Below are 25,528 nucleotides of genomic sequence, written 5' to 3'. Positions count from 1 at the left end.
CTAAAATATCTAAAAAAATATTTTGAACCATTTGTGTCCCCAATTTCCTAATTTGCTAATCCCTGTTTAAACCATATCCATGTAGAACACTTCGTTTCAGTTAAAGCCCTGATTTTTGTTTTACAAACCATGGTAAAACCAAAAGGTTCAGTTTGTTGTGTTTTTTTCACACAGACACTATTTATGGAATGGATACTTAAAAATCTTAAAGATATAGGATCATATGAAACCTTCATATAAGTTTTGAAAACGTTTTTTTCATGTCTTTTACAGCTATCACATTAATTAACCCAGTACATTCTCAATTCTCTATTTTTTTTGTTCAATTCTCACTGTTTTGTTTTCTTTAGATGCAAATTAGCTTAGATGCGAGAGTCACATGCTCTATGTATTGTCATGTGTGATAACGCATAACAATGGTAAAATTACTTGAGTCTGTAATGGCCTCTGTCTTTGTAAGGTGACACATCAAGGACTGTCTCCTCCCAGACATCTCTGATACCAGCCAGGGATTGCTCGATGGCCAACTCTTTACTGGCTGCTCCTGATATCTCGGCCACCTTCTCCGCATGGGCATCGAACCCTAGCTCTATGATCTTCTCGAGGGTGAACTCATCGGCCGTGTGGTCAAACGTCTTCTGGAGTTCGTCTGGTGTTGGAGAGCAATATATAAAAGATGGTAATGGTTAATTTTGCATTCTAAATGAAGTCAAGATCTGTGGTCAAATGACTTCCAGAGTTTGTCTTGTGATAAGGTGCCAAAGAGAATGATAAAATTGGTTAAATGTACATTCTACATACACCCAGGATCTCTGGTCAAATATCTTCTGGGGAACTTTTCATCAACATTTTTGACTGACAAGTTGTCAGATCTGACAACTCTTCCTGATTTTGATTGGCTGAGAAACGCTGTGTATATGGTAACTGACATATAAAACAGGACTTGTCTGGTAAAACATGCAACAAGTCCTTCCATGAAATGCTTCCCAGGTGTTTGAAAGGTGAAGAGGTGCAAAAGAGGAATTTGGAATAACTTTATTACTGAGCATTAAAATTCAGAAAGGTTTGATTGGAACACATAATACTAGCAATCCATTTCCATTACCCCAATATTTTTGTAATGAAAATAACCATAAATGATACTTAAGTAGCAATTCATTGGCCCGTTTCACGAAGACTTGTTATAACAAATGCCCAATTTCTGTAACAAGTTTACAATCAGCCTATCATATGGAATAATTTTGGTAGTTTTGAACTGTTATTGCAAATTTGTTACTATAACAAGTTTTATGAAACGGGCACTAGATGATCTCTATGAGTTACCTTGCAATTGCTGCCAATGACGTTCTCTCATAGCATGGTTGTGAAGGTCGGTAACGAGAGGCATCGTACGACGGAACTGATCAACACGGTTCTTAGAGAAGTCAACAATCTCCCAGCTCTTATCCTGATCAGAAAAAAAAAGCAAAGACGGTATTGTAGTCCTTGGGTTCATTTTACACTTATCACAACGGGATCGTTTCATTTAAGAGCAAAGAAATGCGCTTTAAAAAGAACGGAATATAATCATTATAGTTGCATACTTAACACATTCCCCTCTTTTCATTTTTGTACTCCGAGTCTGTATGTATGGATTTGCATTTACTGCAAAAAAAAAACAATTAAAATCCTACATTCCATTCCATAATATACATAGATAAATTTCGCAATATTTGTTTTCCTCTTCCACATTTACCAAATTCTTTCAACTTAATCTGAATTGAAGAATCCAGGTCTGTCTGTTTCTTAATGACAGCTATGCACCATTTATCTCTGATTATGTGTATTTCTTGTTTACATGATTGAGTTACATCCATGCTTGTTTCCGTATTAGACTAAAAAGTTACAAAATAAAATACAGGTGTATTTCTGTTTTTCAGATGGGATGATGAGATTACATATCATTAAAATACAGTTCTAACAAAGACCAAATTGTCAAGTCAGATTACATTGTAATTCCTAAGATTTTTTTTCTCTCACCTTGAGCTCTCGGCTGAGTTTATTGAGTTTCTTGTAGAGTTGACCGGCGGTCATCTCCATCTCCGTGGTAACCAGGGATGCAAACTTGCCAACCTTCCATTTGCTCCACAGCTCCTCCCATTCCTTGGTCAGTTGCCAAACATTCTCAATATATTCCAGGTCCTAGGATAATAAAAATATGGATAAGACAATGTTGATGTAATCAGCATTGTATAATAGCCAAACAGTACCATTAAATTGAATTTAGTTCACTAATTTTCTAACAACACTAAAACAACCAATACATGAAGAAATCTACAACAGAATTCAAGGACCCTAAGAAAAGCAAAGCTTGTAAGGATGGGGCATTGGAGAAAGACACACAAAAGGATCATGAATCACAGCACGATCACTACTAAATCCTATTTAAGACAATATTTTGAAATCCTCTTACTCATTGGTAAATTGCCATACAAAGATTCAAGGTTAGAACGTCAAAAAGGGGCCTAAGCTTTCGATCCTAGCAGAATCTTCGTCGGAGGCAAAATGACAAACATATAAAGTGGAACAACCATAAAACAAGCTACAGCAACACTAGAAACAAGGAGACAAAAGGGGCATTAGTGAGTAGAGAAGACCAATCAGGTTAGTGAAGGGGATGAAAGAAAAGGAGTAGGCAGACACAAAGGGAAGTTAGTGTAAGTAAGGCCAGTAAAAGACCTCAAGCCAAGAGGGATTAAAATAATGAGGCAGGCAACATCAAACAGGATCTGGAACAAAACAGTGATAATGGGATGAAAAACAAGAGAATTAGTGAGAGGTGGGTCAAACAGGTTACAAAGAAAGGCTTAATAAACTGGTGCATAAGAGTGGGGGAAAAAAAGAAAAAGAATGGGGAAAAAAAAGAAAAAGAATGGGGAACAACTGATAATGTGCAAAAGACATATAAGTATATAAGATAAAGCATTAAACAAACTAAGAGAAGAAGGTAAGTGTAAATATGTATCTATAAGTGATATGTATATAAATATATCCAAAAAAGAAATGTATATGAAAAAATATATAAATACACATATGGTGTAACTGATATTGTAATCCGCTAGGTGTGACGGGAAAAAACATAAGACTATATAGTAGGAAAAAAAAAAAAAAAAAAAAAAAAAACCTGTATATGTGAAAAAGAGGAAGCAAATTGCCTAAAAAGGTAAAAGCAAATATAGAAGAGAGGGGGTGTATTATGAAGAAACCATAGTATACATGTAAATAAGCAAATGTGGTAAATCTAAAAGAGGTGAGTGGAGAAAAAACAAATATATATATATATATATATAATAATTATTATATCGCCTGAATAAGGAAGGAAAAATTGGAGCTGAGCTTGTATGAGATATGGGAGGAAAGTAGAGTAAGAAACTATAATGTAACTATTCAAAAGAGCTGAGGGGAAAAATTATACGTATATATAAATTGAAAGTGGATAGGAAAGAAAAATCAGTCGTTCCCCTCTTGGATATGTTCAGGCCATGAGGTTGGGTGGTGCGAAGTCGTCTCATCCAGAGCTTCTCCCTGCTAGTACGGACTGAGTCAGGACGGGTACCTAAAGATTCGATGCCCTGTAGCATCATGTCAGTGATGGAGTGGTTGGGGAGGTTAAAATGGCGGCCAACTGGAGTGTCCAGCTTTGCTGTGTTGACGGTGGATCTGTGCCCGTAGAATCGTTTCTTGAGTGTGGTCTTGGTTTCCCCTATGTATTGTACCCTACAAACTCTGCAAGTGATGAGATATACAACATAAGTGGTAGTGCATGTGATGTTGCCCTTGATTTGGTGAGACAGGCTGGTAGAGTTGCTGGTGAAAGTATCGCCCTCGTGAAGGTGTATTTCACATATGATGCACCTGTTGCTGGTGCATTTGAAGGTGCCATGCTGTATGGGAGAAGAATGGTTAGTGAGGGAGGGCACTTCAGCACGAACAATGAGGTCCCTGAGATTCGGTGGGCGTCGGTATGCTAGAAGGGGAGTATCGGGAACGGCCTGTTGGAGACGATCAGAAGTGTGTAAAATGTGGTGGTTATCAAACAGGATTTTGCGGAGAGGGGGTAGATTGGGATGGAAGGTGGTCACAAGCGGTATTCTGTCGGTGGTCTCCTTGTCACTTTTTGGTTTGAGAACTTCAGATCTGGGGAGAGAACGAACTTTGTTAATTGCCAGTTGGACTGCCCTGGCCCCGTGGCCCCTGGCACAGAGATGTTTCTGCAAATTCCTGGCATGGAAGGAAAAATCAGGGTCCTCGGAGCAGATACGGCGAAGTCTGAGGGCTTGACTGTAAGCGATGCCGGTTTTGCAGTGACGGGGGTGGCAGCTGGATGAGTGGAGGTACTGGTGGGTATCTGTGGGTTTAGAGTATAGGGTAGTGGTGATACCATTAGACTTTTTCTGGACTGTAACATCAAGGAAGTGGGTTTCCTGTTGGGAGAAATCAGAAGTGAATTTGATGGTCCTGTGGAAGGAATTGATGTGGTCAATGAATGTATGGAGGCTGTCTTCATCCCTGGTCCAGATGAAGAAAATGTCGTCTATGTAACGCCACCAAATCCATGGGCGACAGGGGGCTGAATCTAACATCTGCTGTTCCAGCTTCGTCATGAAGAGGCAGGCGAATGAAGGAGCCATCCGGGTGCCCATTGCTGTACCGAATATCTGTAGGTAGTGCTTGCCCATGAATGTGAAGTTGTTTTTTGTTAGTACATGAGACATCAGAGATTTGATATCGGATATGGGGGGACTGGAATGGCCACTGGCGGCCAAGGCTTCACATGATGCTTGGATACCTTCGTCGTGGGGAATGCTGGTGTACAGTGAAGAAACATCGAAAGTGCCGATGATCGCAGTCTCGGGTATCTGGTCCTTGATGTCATTTAGTTTCCTGAGAAAGTCTGGAGTGTCGTGGATGTAAGAGGGTGCACGTGAGACAAGGGGCTTAATGTGGTAATCAACAAAAAGGGAGATGTTCTCTGTTGAGGAACCATTTCCTGAGAGGATGGGTCGACCGGGGTTGCCAGGTTTGTGGATCTTCGGGAGGAGATAGAAGCGGGCAGGTTTAGCATTAGTAGGGGAGAGAAATTTGTGGGCCTTCTCAGAGAGATGCTCGTGTTCTTTCATGTCATTCAGTGTCGATTGGATCTGTAGGGAGAAATTACAAGTAGGGTCAGAATCGAGGAGTGCATAGTGAGATCGATTATTGAGATGTTTCATGGCTTCATCGATGTACTGCTGGCGGTCCATAACAACGACGGCTGATCCTTTGTCTGCAGGCTTGATGATGATGTCGGACCTGTTTTTGAGTGATGAGAGAGCCTGGCGTTCTTCTCGAGGAAGGTTGTCATGTGCTCTGGTGTCGAGGGTATCTGTGGAGCGAACTTGGGATGAGACAGCTTGGATGTAAGTTTCAAGGGAAGGAACTCTATTCTTAGGTGGAATCCATGTGCTTTTCTTGTAGAAGGGCTCGGGATCAGAAGGGGGTGCATCTAAAAAGAACTCTTTGAGACGTATCCTGCTATAGAATGTAGAGAGGTCTTGGCTGAGAGCTATCTGTTCAACTTCTGGTGGCGTGGGGCAAAACTTGAGACCTTTAGAGAGAAGAGAGGTTTCTGCTTGGGAGAGAGGGGAGGATGAGAGATTAACAACCAAATGGGGGGATACATCATTGTTGTTGGTATGTCGTCTAAATCTGTTTGACCGTTGTCGCTTCTTTGTGAGGTTGCCTATTTTCTTGTTCCTGCGTTCAGTGAGGAGAGACCTGTGTTTAGAGAGATCAGATTCAATTTCATCATTATACTGAAGCCATTGGGTTTGGGTACAGCAAGAACGTAGTTCGTCTTCCAGGCTACTGATGTCAGCTGAAAAAGAATCAAGAGAAGCAATACACTGTTCAGAGAGGATGTTAATTAATCGAACTGAAGCTCCATGTAAGGTCTGGTTCCATCGTTTGCGAAGTTCAGGTGTGAGCGTACCGAGACCGGGAGTGCAATGAAGTTGGAGGCCTGTGGGTATAATGCGATTGAGGGAATAAAATCTGTAATTGTCCTGGTGAAAAGAGGTCTTGAGGGCCTTCAGCTTGATCTTCCTGAGCTGGTGAAATAAAGATAGATGGTTAGTCATGGTAGAAAAGAGACCTAGAATAAAAAAAAAGTGTAAAACAAAGAAAATGGATATTCATAACAAATCAAAATATAAAGAAGGAGAAAAGTCGAGTAGATTTGAACTGGACCTAAAACAGAATGATAATAAGAATACACAAAGTTAATTAAATCAAGCTGAAAGAGACCTAGAATAAAAAAATAAAAAAGGTGTAAAACAAAGAAAATGGAAATTCAAAACAAATCAAATATAAAGAATGAAAAAAGTCGAGTAGATTTGAACTGGACCTAAAACAGAATGATGATAAGAATACACAAAGTTAATTAAATCAAGCTGAAAAGTAAAATCGACCAGACAAAGATACCAGAAAAAAAAAAAAAAAAAAAAAGTTATGCAAGTTTAACTATGGAAGGAAAGTAAACAAGAAAACACTAAAATACAAATACAGAAAATCAAACATATATGGATAAAACAAGACAAATTAGATAAGGAGGATCACATGGGAGTGATACAACAGCAGAATAGGAGATCAATGGCAAAAAGAAGCTGCTGAAAACTGCTTATCTAATAAAGAGAGCCAATGGAGTAAATTAGAAAGTCAAAAAGGGGCCTAAGCTTTCGATCCTAGCAGAATCTTCGTCGGAGGCAAAATGAAGATTCAAGGTCTAAGGATTCACTCCCAAAATAGATATGCACAGGTTTTTATATAAGCCTCAAATGATTTCCAACTAACGGTATAGAGGCTACTTGCAAAGACTCATCGCACCATGCCTTGGGCCCTCTCATAAAGATATATGACCAATATTTACAATCAATTGCGATTGTTGTACACAACATGTCATATAATTACATTTACACTTGACTACAAAATTGATGGCATCTTTCATGTAACATGGCCAATAAATACCTTATCCATCTGTTGTATTTCTTTGGAAGGAGGTTGGTCAATCTTGAAGATGTTCAGACCTCGTCTGATGGTGGCCTCCTGGGCTTTGAGGTCAGTGACCTTCTCCCTGGTCGCAGCAATGGACGCCAGCGCATCATCACACGTCATCTGACTGCTGAATGGACCTGATACATGTAGGTATAGAGCACAAATATGAATGGTTACAAAAGAATTGGATGTGACCTTCTCTCTGGTCGCAGCAATGGACACAAGCGCATCATCACACGTCATCTGACTGCTGAATGGACCTGATAGGTATAGAGCACAAATATGATGGTTACAACAGAATTAGATGTGACCTTCTCCCTGGTCGCAGCAATGGACACAAGCGCATCATCACACGTCATCTGACTGCTGAATGGACCTGATAGGTATAGAGCACAAATATGAATGGTTACAAAAGAATTGGATGTGACCTTCTCTCTGGTCGCAGCAATGGACGCCAGCGCATCATCACACGTCATCTGACTGCTGAATGGACCTGATAGGTATAGAGCACAAATATGAATGGTCACAACAGAATTGGATGTGACCTTCTCTCTGGTCGCCGCAATGGACACCAGCGCATTATCAAACGTCATCTGATTGCCGAATAGCACAAATATGATGGTTACGACAGAATTAAATGTTCTTTGAAATGCACAAGTATCGTCAAGACAGAAAGAAGTGGAAGGAGGGAGTGTCATCACGGTATAACGATCGGTAACCCTTCGTAAGAGGGAAAATACCGACTGAAATAAGTGATGAAGATGAAGATGATTAAGGTTTGCATGGTGATACAGATAACGATTAGGAGGTTTTTCCTGAAAAAGACTGTAAACAAGATGGAATCAAGAGAAAATGACAAGAAATTAATAGGAATGAGTTGAAAGGCAAGAAAGAAGAGAAAAGGAGAAGATACCGTATTTGTGAGTCCTTTATAGGACTGTAAACCTGATGACACATGAGTAGAGCAGAAGGGGTAGATGAGATAAGGGCTAGTGGCGGTGAAGAGAGAATGTCTCAGCATTCCTGGCAGCTTCACTGCCGGTCATCAGGACTGATTTATAGAATATTCCACAGAATTGATGGGCTGATAATGTAACATTCAAAAGGGTGAACATAATATATTGTATATACTGCTGTCTTCATGAGAATGGGTGGTAGTCTATGAAACTCAAGTTTAATTCTAACTAGTAGTAATCAAATTACAAACTTTGCTTTTATGTGGATCTATATTTTCCAATATTACTCTATTTTTAAATGCATTGTGCCAAGAAGGCAGGTACATTTTTTTTCATTTAGAGAAAGTATGAGGTTTGTTAATTTGTTTAAAAATTGAAATATATATATATATATATATCTTATATCTCTTGTTATGTTGGAAATAAAGCCTGAACATGAACTAGACTACACAAGGATTTTTGTCCTCACTTTTCTGGAATGCCAGTGATAATCTCACTACTTCAATACTTCATCATGACAAGGGTACTGTAACAAGCACTTCATTAGAATTCATTGTTAACTCAAATTATCCTTTTCTTCTAATATCACAACACTTTTTTTTGCCACAAGATTAAAATAATTTTTTTCTTGATGAAAGAGATGGCAACTGGAACTCCATAAAGTGTGGTGTAGTTAAAAACTAGCATAAGGTAAATTACCGTAAATAATTGAAGGCATAGGTCTACTTATGCAGCTGACGAAGAGAAAGTCTCCAAATACAGCAATTGGAAAAGACGACCCGTACCGGCCGCAGAGAAACTTTGTTAGTGCTAACAATGTGCTGTCAGAGGCCTCAATTACAACTTCTAATGTCACAGTGAACCCGATGTCACAACAATGCTTTATTTACATCTTAGATCAACGTTTGACATCACAATCTGAAAGATGTGACTGGTCCTGCTTTTAGTGCTAACAACATTTCTGTGCGGCCGTTACAGATAGTTTTAATAGTCCAAATGATGATTGAAGGGGAAGTGGAAGGAAAAGCCAGACCAGGAGGGGGGGGGGGGAGGATGGGGTGTTTCATAAAGCTGTTCGTAAGTTAAGAGCGACTTTAAGAACAACTGGTGATTCTTTCTTATATTAAATGATATTCACCATTAAATGTTTATTGGGGATCATTTAGCGTATAAGAAAGGGTCACCAGTCGTTCGTAAAGTCGCTCTTAACTTACGAACAGCTTTATGAAACACCTACCAGGACGGAGAAAGACGGTAGATTAATAATATCAGGGATAGGACAGTGGGTGGTATGGCCATGGCAAGAGAAAATGTATAAAAGAGAATGCCAATAGTTCTTTGGGACTATGGCAACATTAGTAGTAGTAGTAAATAAATTGCCAAATATCTCTACTTTACCATTAGTTTGGAAATCTTCCAGGAGCTGATGAGATGTTTTCTTGAATTCTTCAGCAGAGTGGATGAGACCTGTCTTGAACTTCTCTTTGTGTTTCTTGAGCATGACATCACTGTCAATCAAGCATTGCTGGAAGGCTACCCATTCATTCCCTAGGTCATCCAACGTTGCTCGAACCTGTTAACAATACCAAAATACGCTTTATCATCTTGATGTATATGTATCCAACATTTAATCATTACAGTTTAGAAGCTTCAATTTCTAGTTTCCCCTAAAACAAAAAAGGAATTTCAATAAAAATTTAATAATAAAAAAGAGTCATATTCACATCCCTTTATTCTAATTTTTTCCTTGATGAATTAGTAAAAAAAAATAAACCCTGAAAAAAATGCAAATATGGATATTTAGATATTAAATTTGTATATCTCCCAAATTACTTTTATGGCTATCTTATTCATTTTATGATTCATACATATCAAAATTCAACAATCAAATAAATCAGGCCTGACACTAATTGTCCCCATACATTCAATGAATAACATTTTCTCACAATATTACCTATTCAAACATCACATCATTATTATTAGCCTATTTATAATTCTTTGCAACTTACATTATCTGGTATAGGGACGTCATATTTCTCCAGGATTGAAAACTGATCGTAGAGTGGTGGGAAGCGTGCTTCAATGTTGGACTGATCTTTTTGCAGTTGTTCAAGCAGTTCCAAGCTGTCACCCAACTCATCAAGTGTCTGTGGTGGCTTGCTCAGTCTGCAAATATAGTTAACAATTTAAAATTACAAGGAACATATCACATAGGGACATATAGGAAAGGGTCAAATAAATAAAACTAAATAAAGAATAAGAAACAATCTGAACTAACATGTACACAAACTTTCCAATTATTTATTAGAACTTGTTCTCTTTCATGTATGATTCATTCATCTATTTGATTCATCTATTGAGTTTTTTTATTGGGGAGGAAATAATTTCATGGTGGATTATCAAACTATAATTCCTTAACTTTTGGATAATTTGTATACCTTTTCTACATTTCATATAATGACAATGTATGAAATAAAAATAGGCTTACAAATAAAGTTACACTGTATATCTTATCTACTTGCAAGCTATCTCAGTCCAAGGCTTAGCAATGAAACTACCACTCCAATGACAAGGAAGCACTTTTCAAGAAAAGACAAGAAAACACTTTGAAAAATATAGAGTACTTTTTCTTTTCCAAATTCTTCAACTTTGAACATGAATATTATCTCACTGATTCTACTCCTATTGGCATAATAATAATAATAATGATGACGATCTTAAAATATGTTTTGTGATTTGATTCTTACTTTTCTTGATTTTCCTGGAGGAACTTGTGAAGATCGGAGAGCTTCTGGCTGGCCATCTCAGCAAGGAGAGTGGTGAACTTATTTTGCCATTCATTACAGTGGCTGAGTAGTGCAAACTTGAGTGGTGAACAGTCTAACATGACAAACTGGATGTTGAGAACAGTCTCCTCTTTCTGGACATTGTTGGCTACTTCAGTGTATCTTTAAAAATTAAAAAAATAATTATGTCAATACGTCTTATTCCATCATTTCAACCAGCGGTGAATCTAACCAGATTAGAAACAACACTATCTCGAGGGCCATATTTTTATTTTTATTATTATTAAGTCCATTTAGCTAGATATGCAATTTTCTTCAACTATACTATTTCATTTATTGGGTTCTAGATTTTATTAAATATGCATAAACGGCAATCATTTTCAAAATACTGTTTGACCTCTTTTAAAAAAAAAATTCATTTCATTTACACTTTTATCAAATTAATTAGATTGATTTCTGACACTCGAGAGGATTGCATAAATCTCAGAATCTAATAATGAACCCAATGAAAGGTTGACAAACAGATCAGGAATTCCCTGATCTCATGGAATCACAAGAAAGTATCTAAAAAAGAAGAGAACAAGAAAACTATCCATCAGTAATATAAGAACATATCTAACCTTCCAATGTCAGCATCAAAGGACGAGACTGGGGGCTCACACTTCTGATATCGCCTGATGAATGCATCCTTGTTGACTTCCCAGATCTCACGGTAGCTGGAAATGACAAAATAAAAAATTAAAAAATACATGCAAGATTCACAGTTTTGAGAAGAGATATTTGATTTCATTGGTGGATAATTATGACCCTTAGCCACAAGCATTCAAGCATTGTGTAAAGAGATATAAATAAAGCTTTTTTTTTAATTAAAGAGGTAAACCCAAGCTTGTTTGTGTACCACTATACCTTTAAAAATTTAAAGGAAATACCAATCCTATGTCCAGAGCTTAGAGACTCATGAGCATGGGTTTAAGCTGCCTTCCAGCACTCAGTGCATTTAAGGAATTAATCCTGCCGGGTACCCATTACCATCAACTGGGTTGATTGTAGCACAATGTTGATAGTTTTCTGACTGAAGGAAACCATGCCATGGCTGGGATTCAAGCTCACGTCCCTCTGATTGAATAACGAGAATTGTAACCACTAGACCCGACGCCCACACTACAAAATAAGTTCTGGGGGTGCCCATACCTTTAAAATTTAAAGGGAATATGTATCTTACCTGTCCCATGTACCTAGGTATGTCATGAGATGTTGAGCATTGGCTTGCATTCCAGCATTGATGCTCTTCTGTATCTTCTTGGTTTCTTCATCATTCTCAATCACGACATAGATAGGCTACAGAGAGAGAGAGAGAGAATAGACATTATAATTTATTTATTGTTCTCAATCATGACATAAATAGGCTACAGAGAGACAGAGAGAGAATAGATATTAAAACTGATTCATCGTTCTCTATTAAACATAGTTAGGCTACACAGAGAGAAAGAGAGAGAATAGATATTACAAATGATTCATCATTCTTTATCACGATATAGATAGGCTACACAGAGAGAAAGAGAGAGAATAGATATTACAACTGATTCATCATTCTTTATCACGATATAGATAGGCTACAGAGAGAGAGAGAGGGAGAATAGATATTACAACTGATTCATCGTTCTTTATCATGATATAGATAGGCTACAGAGAGAGAGAGAGGGAGAATAGATATTACAATCGATTCATCGTTCTGTATTAAAACATAGGACTACAGAGAAAGAGGGAGAATACACATTACAACTGATTCATAGTTCTCGATCATGACATAGGTAGGCTACACAGAGAAAGAGAATGCACATCAATATTGATTTCATTCATTATTTTCCTCCGTTCTCCATATTAAATACATCGCACATATTCCCTTACAGACCAATATGGTGTGGCACATGGGAGAAAACATAAGTATTGAAGAAAAAAAAAAAAGTATGGGTGAACGTATATAAATCAACATTCCATGAAGCCAAAGAGATTTCTGTGAACCCAATAGATTCGACTTGTTAGTTACAAGTATTACAAGTAGTTCGTTCAGCAATTTTTGCATCGGACTGCCAAATGGACCACCCAAAATGTATGAAGAACCCTATATTCCCCCCTTCAGATTCTGTTTTGTACGTAGTAGAAAACCTCAATAGCAGACATCCCATGCAACAGATGCATGAAGCATATTTCCCATATCTTCTCTGATAGCCCCACCTACCTCTTTCTGTGATCTCTTCCTGGTCAAGAGATCCGGCAGTCGCTGAATGACAGAGACAGAAGCCGTTAGTTTACTACTGGTGTTCATGACAATGAGTGCAAGGTTCTTCAATGTAGGAGAGAACTCCACCTGCCATGGTAAAGAAAACCAAAAGGAGAACCTCGTTAGTAGACCATCATTATTACAAATATGATGGCAAAGAGAGCAAAAATATCAAAAGCCCATTATGGTAGCCTACATGAACGTATCCATCATAGGGGGCAGTTCCCTTCTCCCTCAGAAAGTTTAAAATCTTCAAATTTTTACAGAAAAATCTACACAAAATTCACCAAACGTCTGCAAAATTCCTTCAATTTTCACTTTAGAAAATGCAAAAGTTCCCCCAAGACAAGCTTGGTTGCTTCGCTCCCTCGCTTTTTTATTTCAAAATTGTTTATTCCTCACTTTTTTTATATTCTCACCTTTGTCCTGTCAAGGACCACTTTGACCCTGAAGAGAGGGTTAGGGGTGCTCTTCCCGTCCCCATTGATGGCCCTAGAGAGCTCCTGGAGGGACCACTTGACGTTGAGACGGAAGGCTTCTTCCACCATCCTGTCCATCTTCTCTGTGTAGCGATGCCAGTAGCCTTGAACCTGAGGAAGGCAGATGAAGCAAATGCCATGTTCAATAGAGGACTACTACCTATGTAAGTTTCACACCACCAAATCTTTCCTTTAATTTCCAGAGCAGGAAACATGCAAATACTATGGCACATTTGTCACATTTTCAAATTTTCTATATTTTCCATCACTTTTTAGAGCAGGAAAATAAAATTTCTATGGCACATATAGCATATTTTTCAATTTCCCATACTTTCCATCTCTTTCTAAAAGAGGTGAATGCGAATTCTAAGACATATTAAGAAACTTACAAATGTTGCCTTTTCACTTTGCCCTAGTTTGAAGACAAAGTTCTTTAACCCAAACTTCATAATGATGTCCATAGAGTTGCATACTCTACAGCAAGTGAAGACTTAATGCTTAAAGGGTCCATACAAATGATGAAGAAAACCTACTTCTTGGCCATCAGCCCTGAACACCTCATACGTCTGTCTCATGGTATTGACAATCTCCTCATGGATCATCTGAAGTCGTTTGGTGGCGTTGGTACGATGAAGCTTCTGCTCCTCCTCAAACTCCATGTCCTCGTAGATCCGCTTCCCGTCGATCTTCACCAGCAACGTCTCGCTGATCCGTTTGCAGTTTCGAGAGATGGTCAGGTTAGCAATCTTGTAATCATCAACGATTGCTTGAACCTGATACAAAATGAAAGTGAATACAACAATGCTGTGAATATCTTACAGGATTGAGACATACGAATTGTAACATGCATTTGTACATGCACTCATCCAGTTTTTATGTAAAAGTGAAGATACATGAAATATATTTTGAAAAACCCTTTACCACACTAAATAACAAATTCAAAATGGGCACAGCATCAGTTGATTCTTAGAAGTCTAGGGTACTTGTCATATTTTAATATCTTATCCTATTTGATTTATTGTTTATTGATAAAGCACTTCCAAAACATTTTTAAATCTATACAGTCATGCACTTCCAAAATTCTTGATTATTAATCATGAATCACTACTCGCAGTAAGCCCTCAATAGGACATGGCAGTTAAAATAAAAATGCCTTGGAAATACTGTCATTGACAAGGGAATTTTGAGGCAGTGTGAAAGGTAAGGTGCCCCCCCCCCCCCCCCCTCTGGCAATTTTAGTTGTCGCCTTGGGCCAACGCGTAGCCTGTCATGAATTATATGAATGGAAACTGTAAAGGCTTGCCATGGCAGTCCCGTCCATCATTGCCATGATGGACACAACCAACAACAGCCTGTATGATGAGAAGCCATGCATGAAGTCCAAAATTATCGTCAAGCACCCCACTTCTGTTCACCTTCGCAAATGTCTGACTTCTTTTACTGTCACTGTTATTTCTACCCTGGACACCTATTGATATAGCTTTTTTGGGTGCAACACATTCAAGATTCAATATTCAAGACTACAAAGGGCTCAGCATAGACATACCTTTCCAGCATGCAATCGACACTCTGCTACAAAGAAGTCTGAGATTCCCTTGGAAGCCCAGGTGAGCTTGGTCAAGCCTGGATGGATCTTCTTATCAAGGTGACGGATCCGTTCTTTAAACAACCCTCTCTCCTCCAAGGACAAGGCTGCTATTATTCTGAAATAGTTAATGAAGGAAAGACATGTCAGATAAATAGTAGGGAGAAGAGATGGAGGATTCTAAATAACAGTAGTATCATTAGTTTCAAGAGCCAATGTACTCACTCATTATTTACTTTCTGTAGGTACGTTTGTTTCAAATATTTGTTAAAAAGGAGGGTTTTTTTTTTTTATAGCATTTTCATGAACATAAAATTTATGCAAAAGGTGTTGTGTAAATGAGCTTGAGCTTAAAAAGAAAATGGGTTATTTTAATAACCGTACTCAAAATTGAACATAAAAATCTCTCCTGATCCTACATGAAGTTGGAAATGCTCACTTTTTGACCAAGAAAAAGTGTACTAAAAATCAAATTACAAAAATATGAGTGGTTTTGCAAACAGTGTACCTGGAATGTAAAAATATGGGTTCGCTGTTACACCAATTTGTATTCATTTTGTAAGAAATAGGGGTGAAAGTGTAATTGAAACAATACCAATCAGGGGGCTAATGCGTGGCATTTATTGGCTACTAAGCCTTCTCAAGGGAGTTACTATGACAATATTACAAAAGCGTAAATTTTTCATGAAACAATTCCCCTGTATTCTTGCAACTGATTGTTAGTCTGTATCTTGATACAGAAAAGTATGATTCGCAAAATTGAAAAGTGAAATTTGATCCATAAATGATGAATTGTATGCAATTGATTGCAAATAATTATCTTGCTACCTACATGTACATGTAGTATGATTCCTGAAATATGAGTATGAAGAGGCTACTAACCTGTTGTAGTCTCTGACGACCAGTAAGACGTTCTCTCTCAGGTTTCTAAGATCTTCTCTCTTCTGGTAAACCTCGGTGACGTAATGAGGAATCTCAAACATCAGCTTCTCCCAATACTGGATCTCATTAAACATCTTCAGCAGATTTCTGCATGGAGGAAGAAAGGATGGTATACAAGTAAAATGAAATCTATATCTTATTGTTTGAAATAGAAATACTCTGAAAATTCATTTAGCCCAACTGATCGTGGGCCCGGCAGCCACAGATAACAATTGTAGGTAAATTATTCTAATACCAAGCAAAATGATGTGTATTATATGTTTTATGCCATTTGATAGACCATCTTCATCTCAACAACTAATCATTAGTACCATTCATTAGCAAATTTTTCCTAGAAGCTAAAATATATTTGTGTGCTATTGCACCCTGGAAAGGCATTTATCCTCATTACCAGATCCGTCAGAGAGGACCTTAAGCCTTCTGTCCTCTGATTGGTTGCTTACAAGCAATTATATTTGTAACATTTGTATAAGTCTGCAGAGGATAGCATTTCCCAGGTGTTAGGCAGTGAACTTCACACAATGGCATTCAAAGCAATCAAAATTCCACACAGTCCAAGTATCTCTATAAAGGACCCATACCAATGAATAGAACCCATCTTTTACATGTGTGATACATCTCTTTCCCTTATATGCTCATTGCCTCAATGAGGACGATATACTGAGTCTCTTCCCAAACGATCCCAATAACGGCCCGACCTTGCAAGGCCATGACGAATCGGCATCAAGTCATGCCAATGATTACGACCCTATCGAATTTAACTCTGATGTTGCACCTAATTCACCCCAGAAACAATCTGCTGATATTGATAATTCACTCGATTTTGATTGCGATATCTATGATAGCAACCCTGATCTTGGCCCAGCCAAGTTTGACAAATTAGCAGATTGTTTAACGAAAGCAATTACACTTCCTCCTATAAAAAAAGGAAAGCCTTCAGAAGATCTCTGAGCGATAGTTAACCCCTTCGAAGGCTGAAGCAGCTACTACCCCCAAGACTGATAACGAAATCTGGGCAATCCTCCATGGCAAAGCCCGTGGAATCGACATCAATCTTCAGAGATTACAGCAGAATGTTGAGAAAGGTTTTATCCCATATGGAGAGATTCTAGCCAAAATCTACGCCTAACAGTCTGAAAATCGGCCAGTTGATACGAAACGTATCAAGCAAATCGCAATTGACGGTTTGACCCTTTCAGGATATGCCTCCTACGAAATGTGTATACACCGTAGACAATCCCTGAAACCGTTTCTGAATCCAAAATACAAGGGGATATGTAGCAAGCAGATTCCGCTTAATAGCAAACTATTTGGAAAGGATATCCATGAGACTCTCCATGGTGTTGCACAGGCTTACAATGTAGGCCTGAAAGTCTCGAACCAGAACAAGGGACAACGACCAAAGAAAGCCCCGAATTACCACCCCTACAAAACGATCAAACTTACCGCAGAACAACAGGTTTGCGAACCATGGGCATGGCCACACCAACAGGCCACAATGGCATCCTCGCCCATCACAATCCGTGTGTACGGTTTCTTTCCCACCTCTGTCGCCCAGACAGAAGCCGGCTGAATTTCGCTCCCAAACTGCCTCCTTTGCTCCGCCAAACAATTCAACAAAAACCTATTCATATCTACTAAACAGCCTCATAGATCAGAAACGACTAGTACTTTATCACGTTGGCTAAAATCATCCCTTAAAGCCGCTGGTATAGATACCTCTTCTTTCTCTGCTCACGGTTACCGAAGTGCCTCAACCTCCAAAGCCTTTGCTCACGGAGTCTGAACGAAATAATGTCAACAGCTGATTGGTCCAATGCTGGAACCTTTCAAACCTTTTATCTTAAACCCATTGAAAGTACTTTTACCAAGACAATTCTTGGTTCTGCTGCAATAGCAAAAAAATTAAATCACCTTATTGCTAACCAATTTATTTTTGGAACCTTGAAGTTTTCATAAATCATCTTAATGTTGAATTAATCACCTCAGAGTTTTCTCACCTAGGTAACTTACGTAAACCTTATGGTTATGTCATGCTCGAATTGCTAGCATTGATAGACCATTCATTTCTTAATACAAGTATTTGAATGATGGTTTCTATCGAAATTTATTTGTATAAACAGGTCCCTTCGGACATGAACGTTGTATTTTATGCACACTATATACATGTATGTATGTCAACAATGTGTGGAAAATGTTTTTATTTTAAAAAGAGAAAAGAAAGAAATAAAAAGAAATGATTGAGAAAATATGATGGAAGTATAGCCTTTCAGAGATCATGATTAAACATGCATGGTAAATTCAACAATGCTCATGACTGTTGTTCTTCTGTCTCTTTTTAATTTATCAGATTGATTTCCGCATGTATTTGCTTTGAACATGCTATCCTCTGAAGACTTATACAAATTTTACGTAATAGAATTCGTATATTATGCAAATAATACAAAATATAATTAGAATTTGATTAGTAATAATGAAGTATAAGTCGAGGAGGATCCCTCCCTGCTTAATCTTAATTTTTCTGAATTTGAGGCCCTCCCTGTTTACCATGCAGAATTCAATCCAGTTTGGTGCGATGCATTGTCTTTCGTTTGATTTGTTGGTTGTTATGACCAGTATTGACATCATTCCCCTTGAATGATCATGAATGGTTGTCCTTAATGATCACGTTTGAATGTCTTTGACTGTGTTTACATGAATGGTTTATTATGAACCTATGTCCTTTCAAGAAGGTTGTCAGCACAGACTAAATTGTTTTTCAGTGATTCCTTTGTTTTTTTTCCAAAACAAAAATAAAAAATTAAATAACTAAGCAACAAATAATTTGTTGACATCTGTCTGTTATGGTAACTCATGACAACCTGCCAGTGCTGACAAACTTCATGAAATCATATCATGTGGTTATGTTATGAGCCATCTTTGAAAAGATGGGTTCTATTCATTGGTATGGGTCCTTTATAGAGATACTTGGACTGTGTGGAATTTTGATTGCTTTGAATTCCATTGTGTGAAGTTCACTACTTAACACCTGGGAAATGCTATCCTCCACGACTTACACTTCATTATTACTGATAGAATTCTAATTATACTTCATATTATTTGCATAATTTATGAATTATATTTTCTTAGCAATAAGGTAAATAACCACCACCACACAAATGACAGGTGTGTGAAAAAATTCAGCCAATCATGTGATTAGACTCCACATCACCATTTAAAAAATACAGATATAACTAAACTTGAAAGGCTTATGCGGCAATGGTGTCAATGCTCAGCAACAAAGCTCATAACAGAAGATTATTACAGACTGTGTTTCTTCTGGAGTGAGCATCATCTGCACCTGCATTGATGGATGCCCACGATGTAGAAGACTTCATATTAATATTAATATTGCAATTCCAAGCGTGTATATCCGACCTCCTAAATGTTACACTTTCCTGAAATAATTTGCCTTACATGCTTTCTGCTTCATATGATAAGTTGTAATATTCTCAAATTATCATGGCTTAGCAATTCCTGACATACAGTATATTAGTGTCCTGACTTCGAAACAGAGGTTCGTGGGATCAAATCCCTCCATTGGAGGGATTTCTTTGCCAAGATATTGATCCACACTATGCTGCACTCAACCCAGGTGAGTGAGGTAAATGAGTACCTGGCAGGGATTCATTCCTTGAAATATGTCAGCACTATAAAAGGCAGAGGGGCTAAAGCTGGGGTAATAATATCCAAGTCCTTTGGTAGTACATAGGGACGTTGCATCATTATTCAATAAGCGCTATACAAGAACTATGATAATAACTCAGTTCTTGTATAGCGCATATCACATTATGTCATAACGTCCCTATGCGCTTCCAAAGGACTTGGATATTATTACCCTGGCTTTAGCCCCGCAGCCTTTTACAGTGCGGTGGCATTTCAAGGAATAAATTCCTGCCAGGTACCCATTTACCTCACCTGGGTTGAGTGCAGCACAATGTGGATGAATTTCTTGCTGAAGGAAACTACGCCATAGCTGGGATTTGAACCCACGACCCTCTGTTTCAAAGTCAGAAGACTAATCCACTGGGCCACAAGCTCCACATTATTATTATTACTATAATTATCTTAAAAATTGATGATTTTATAGAATTGGTCATTATCATTATTATCACGGAATGTTGACACCATCGTACCTGTCAAAGTTAACATCAAGCATGCCCATCTTCTCGTTGCTACGGCACAGCAGGGGGCTGTCCAGGAGTTTGATGGATTCTTTGTCAACAGTAGCAGCCCATTCGTTGAACGTCTTCCTGATGAATTCATCCAGGGCGGTACTGAGCTGGCTGTACTGGGTTCGGGTCTCGGCACCGCTCCCAATGTTTGGCAAGAAATAGGCTTTATTAAGCACCTGTGGAGATCATAAAGATCATAATACATGCAGGACTTGGATTTGATATAAAATTATCAATGGAAATAATATACACATAAGAATAATCAAAGGAATACATCTTTTATACATTAAATTTTGCAAACTAACCCAAATCTACACTTTTTTTTAAATTTTCTCATAAGTAACATCGCACATGCATTCTTTCAGACAAGAAAAAACACCTGGCCAAGTAAGCCTGCCCATGAGATCTAGATTTGATAGGTCCTGGCCAAATACTATTCTGATACATGAGAATCGAATTCAGGAATTCCTCAATACAAACCAAAATATCCAGCTTATACCCATGGATCTATCTAATCTCCTTTCAAAGACCTGGCCCTAAGATCCTCTTTGATGTAGACTAGACAGTCCAGGGTCAAGAACTTTCCTTATGCATGACAAGAATACAATTATTAATATCCTCTTACCTCCATAGATCTATCTATCCTCCTTTTCAAAGACCTCGCCCAATGAGCCTGGCCAGCATAGCGAGGCTTGAGGAAGCCCAGGTCTGGAACCTTCTTGGTGAATTCTTTCTTGACGGCATTGAGTTCTTCATTGAAGAGCTGGTATACCTCCACCGTTTTCTTGTCAATGGTTCGACGGATAGCCTTCATATGAGATAAAACACCAATATTGTAATTGATTAACTCCACTGCATGCACTTTTTTTAGAGTATTGCCTTAATTATAGATTAAAAACAATAACTTTGAAAAAAAAATTCAAGGCGAGACTTCAACCTGCATCTATAGTCTTGACTGCAATGAATTCAAAATAGTGCATGGTCTGGCCGATCACGCCTCACCAGTCTAGCCGATCAATGAGTCACAAATTACGCTGTATCCTGTGGCCATAATAATAATATAATAATACTATAGGTATATTTACCCAGGGAAGCCACTTCCATTCTGAAAACTGTAACTTCTCCCAGCGGGCCCTGCTATTATTATTACCCCGGCTTTAGCTGGGCTGCCTAAGCGCTCAAGCATTCAAGGAATTTCTTCCTACGGGGTACCCATTCACCTTAACTGGGTTGAGTGCGGCACAATGTGGATAAATTTATTGCTGAAGGAAATTTCGCCATGAATATTCATGAGGCATAGTCTGACTAAATAAACCCTATTATATTGTCATTCCCATAGACTATTAATGGAAATGCTAAAGGCAATGGCATACTGCCCTCTTGCGTCAGGTGCACAACTACTGACGGAAAAAACAAAAATTCTACTGCATATTCACTAATACAGTTACGCATTAGATTCTGTCGATACATTGGCATCTAACCATGAATCTTAGGTCACACTTAAATTTTCCTTGAAACACCCTCCTAGTCTGAAACATTGCTAAGCATTGGGCGATTATTCGACTTGAAAAGAAGGTCGACTAATACAAGCTAAACTCTTAATAGACCTTATGCACGTGGCTTCATAATCGCATAGCACCCTCTCCCTCAGAAGCTATAGGAATACGCATTAACGGACTTGTCAGGATGCGCCAACTGCAGATCACAAACGCACACAAGGCAATGGGACAGACCTCTAAGATGGCGGCACGATAAGGTCAATGTATAAGGTCTATACAATGTATGCAGGAAAAGGAAAGTTGAGCTAGAAATGCATCTTACCTCTCTTGATGATAGATGCTGGAAGGCATCTAGGAGCTCAACGCCCTGTTCTACCGTCTTAGTGGTCTCAAAAGCTGTGGTAATGACATTCTGCATCATCACCTCCAAGTCTTTGATTCCTGCACGAAACCTGTCAGATGCAACCAATACAAAAATAATGGTTACTTGGGGGTAAAGTGCCACTCGGTCTACAACCACTTTGTCTATTTCTCATTTGGTCCAGTCCCACATGGTCATTCCTAGTTCATCTACAATCAGTGCATAATTCTACTAACACTTTGGTCGAATTATCGACAGCTCAATAACCATTTTGTCTAATTTCCAGTTAAGCCATACAAATTTCATCCAATATTCACTTTGTCTAACAATTGGCATAAATCGAAGCGGCGAACCTCTAATTGTTCAGGGGGATGAACTATTGTTCTACCCCCAACTTGAATAGTAGGAGGTTGTCATAGATTTACGCCCATGGTCTAACACCACTTAGTGTACATGATTCTCATTTGAAATTCAAATCAATCACAAATATTTGTGTTTCCTGGACGTAATATGGATTTTTCTTTTGCAAATAGTCAAACCTTTATATTTGGCTGCAATATGAGTTTGCAAATGCAGTTCAGAAAATTCTTTCCGGTCACCAGCTTTTGTCACAATCGTACTATGAAATTGAACATTGGCAACTAAGACAATTTTCTAACAGAATTACTCCAAGGACCATTTAGCAGGTGACTATTTCAGTAGTATCATTACAAGAAGGACCAATACTGCTCCAAAGAAAGTTTATTTAATAGCACAATAACAATATTTTTCCCCTCAAAATGATCTTGGCTGGCAATGAGTTCATCTTAATTAAATTGTCTAGTTCTACAAGGATGAATATTCTTGATGAAATTAACAAAATAATAAATAGGCAAGAGACTTCTATTACTTCTTTCATTTCAAATAATTCATCTTACTTGTTGTAATCATCATGCCATGATGTTGCCTTTACATCCAAGATGGTTTTCTTGACATTCCTCAGTATCAGGAGATTCTTTGCAAATGCAGCCTCAATCTCAAGCAAGCCTCGCGTGACCTCCGGCCCCCTTTGACCCGCAAAGGTCGGCATGGGTATCTTGTCCCCGTCATTCATCCGAGCAAAATGAATCTGGCACTCGCACACCTGTGCAAAGAAGATTTCAAAGTACATTTTCAAACAATAATACTAATAATTCCATTATTATTGTGCAGCTATGATTATTACCCTGGCTGTACTGTAAGCTGTAAATAAACTGTCATGGAGGCACTAAAGAATTGAAGTAATACATTCCATCAGGTGCCCATTCAACGAGTCAAGTGCAGTACAACGTTGATACAATGTTTTTTTAAAGAAATCAACACCTGGGGTAGGATTCAAACCTGCGACCCTCTGACTGAAAGGAGAAAATATATTACTAAATAATTTTTAACAGGCTATCCAGCACAGGATATTATAAGACCTACAATATCTATATAATGATTGTATTATCATCCTCATTCAGAAAAAGAATTTAGCAATATTTTTAACAATTTCTGACATATGAGGGCAAAAGATAAGCTCTTATACAGTTGTATCAATTCTTATTGCATCTTGAATCAATATATACCCATTCTTAAAAGCAGCACTTAAGGTATAGTTGATGAAACTATCAAAATACACACAATGGGAAATAACAACAAGAAGGGTTGAAAGATAACTACTTTCAAAGCATTGAGCTGGATTGCTCAAACTTTTACAGTGTGTGTGTCTATTCAGTTTTCTATGGAAATCTACATTCACATCCTCAGGGGAGGCTTTCATGAAACACTAAACACTGATTTCCCCTCCAACAGCACCAGAACCCTTGAGTTTGATTGGGCAAAAGCAGATTTGCCAATCTCAGACACTAAGCTTCATTAAACACTTTGAAGGAATATGGTAGAGCCGGATAAAATAATGTACGTACCTCTAATAGGTCTTTGCATCTCTGAACAAAGGCATCGACTTGGGCAAAGATACTGCTCTGATCAAGAACCCAGCCTTCTTGAGAAAACCGATGGTGCATCTGACGGATCTGTAAGGAGAAAGAAAAGAACATGTTAACTCGTAACTAAGAGTAGGCACACTCACACGTGAACACTGTTCTTTCAGTTGTTTACAGTTCTCTTTACTTGATGATCCATGGGGAGCGTTTCATGAAAGAACTTGTCAGACGTTTTATCTGACAGTTACCACAGTAAAAGTGCTTCTCAGCCAATAAAAATCAAGGAAAGTTGTCAGATCTAACAACTTTTTTGACAAAAATGTTGATGAAACGCTCCCCAGAACGCTCACTAGATGTACCCTCAGGCATAGACCACTGAGCCACACTCTGCACTCAACACCATACTCTTCTTACTTTTACTAACAGTTATCTTTATTTTTAATAAACCCTGAACCTAAACTTTGAAATCTATGGACACAATGCCAAACCAGCATATACACTAACAATTGAAAATTGTTTATCCAGTTCTCTTTACTTTCATGAACTCTGACCGTAACAATTGAAACCCAAGAGCAGAAACCACAAAGCCAACATCTGCACTCACCCATGAATACTGTTCTTTCCATTGCTTGCAGCAATCGATACACTCATTAAGGCTGTTTATAGATGATTTCACATAGCCATCAAAGAGACGATCCAAGGAGATGTCTTTACAGCAACGCTTGATGATTTCATTACTAATCTGTACGAAACAAGAAGGATAAAAGAGAAATGATAAGTAGAACTCACTTCATGCAGAATCCTTTTGTAAAGAGAAAACATGATCAGATGGCATGAAACTTGTCCCCCCCAAAAAAAATGTTGTAATCTGTTCGTTATTAAATCTAATATACAGTTTACCACCGATGCAATGGGTCAAACAAGACATGATTTCAATGATAAACATATTCTTGTGTAGAGAAATAAGAGGTTGTAAATCATGTGAAATAATTAACTCGGTAGAAAGGAATTCCTTGAATGCTCAAGCACTTGATCAGGGTAGCCATGCTGAATAGTGGTAATAGTGTGCAGTGCTTTATAGACACATTGCATTAAGCGCTATATTAATGTTGCATATTATTATCACCATTATTCTTACTGATGTAATAAACGATGAATACGAGTTGCGTCAGGGTTAAGATCTTACCTTCCTAAAGAGACCTGTCAATCTCTCCCTGCTCTTGTAATGGTCTGAGTTAACCCATATCATCCTAACCCTGTTGATGATACCAGGTAGAATGTTGGGGATCTCTGCTGGCTTGGCCTTGTTCAGTTCCTCACACTTCTCAGAAAGGGTAGAAAGAAACTTGAGGTTGCTCTGTGCTTGAGCAGATCCGTCCTGCAGTCATAAGAGATTAGAAATAGAAGGCCA

The 25,528-nt window shown here is 38.2% G+C and overlaps 1 protein-coding gene across 1 annotated transcript in view; it reads right to left on the bottom strand.

Annotated features, from left to right (window-relative positions):
* Window positions 1–25,528, bottom strand: part of LOC129278546 (dynein axonemal heavy chain 2-like) — an 87,059-nt gene that overhangs the window by 54,214 nt on the left and 7,317 nt on the right. The window contains exons 7-27 of the mRNA XM_064111536.1: window positions 25,304–25,495; window positions 24,722–24,859; window positions 24,100–24,207; window positions 23,092–23,297; window positions 22,136–22,265; window positions 20,940–21,122; window positions 20,276–20,490; window positions 16,041–16,187; window positions 15,120–15,276; window positions 14,107–14,346; window positions 13,514–13,684; window positions 13,053–13,181; window positions 12,036–12,151; window positions 11,434–11,529; window positions 10,775–10,975; window positions 10,037–10,193; window positions 9,426–9,600; window positions 7,045–7,208; window positions 2,020–2,181; window positions 1,324–1,447; window positions 430–649 (exon numbers count right to left, since the gene is read on the bottom strand). Coding sequence (XP_063967606.1) covers window positions 430–649; window positions 1,324–1,447; window positions 2,020–2,181; window positions 7,045–7,208; window positions 9,426–9,600; window positions 10,037–10,193; window positions 10,775–10,975; window positions 11,434–11,529; window positions 12,036–12,151; window positions 13,053–13,181; window positions 13,514–13,684; window positions 14,107–14,346; window positions 15,120–15,276; window positions 16,041–16,187; window positions 20,276–20,490; window positions 20,940–21,122; window positions 22,136–22,265; window positions 23,092–23,297; window positions 24,100–24,207; window positions 24,722–24,859; window positions 25,304–25,495 — 3,431 coding nt within the window. The remainder of the gene's footprint in view (window positions 1–429; window positions 650–1,323; window positions 1,448–2,019; window positions 2,182–7,044; window positions 7,209–9,425; window positions 9,601–10,036; window positions 10,194–10,774; window positions 10,976–11,433; window positions 11,530–12,035; window positions 12,152–13,052; window positions 13,182–13,513; window positions 13,685–14,106; window positions 14,347–15,119; window positions 15,277–16,040; window positions 16,188–20,275; window positions 20,491–20,939; window positions 21,123–22,135; window positions 22,266–23,091; window positions 23,298–24,099; window positions 24,208–24,721; window positions 24,860–25,303; window positions 25,496–25,528) is intronic.

The sequence above is a fragment of the Lytechinus pictus genome, chromosome 16, assembly GCF_037042905.1.
Source record: "Lytechinus pictus isolate F3 Inbred chromosome 16, Lp3.0, whole genome shotgun sequence".
NCBI lineage: Eukaryota > Metazoa > Echinodermata > Echinoidea > Temnopleuroida > Toxopneustidae > Lytechinus > Lytechinus pictus.
Note: the sequence above shows the minus strand (reverse complement) of the source record. Positions and strands in the feature narration are given on the sequence as shown.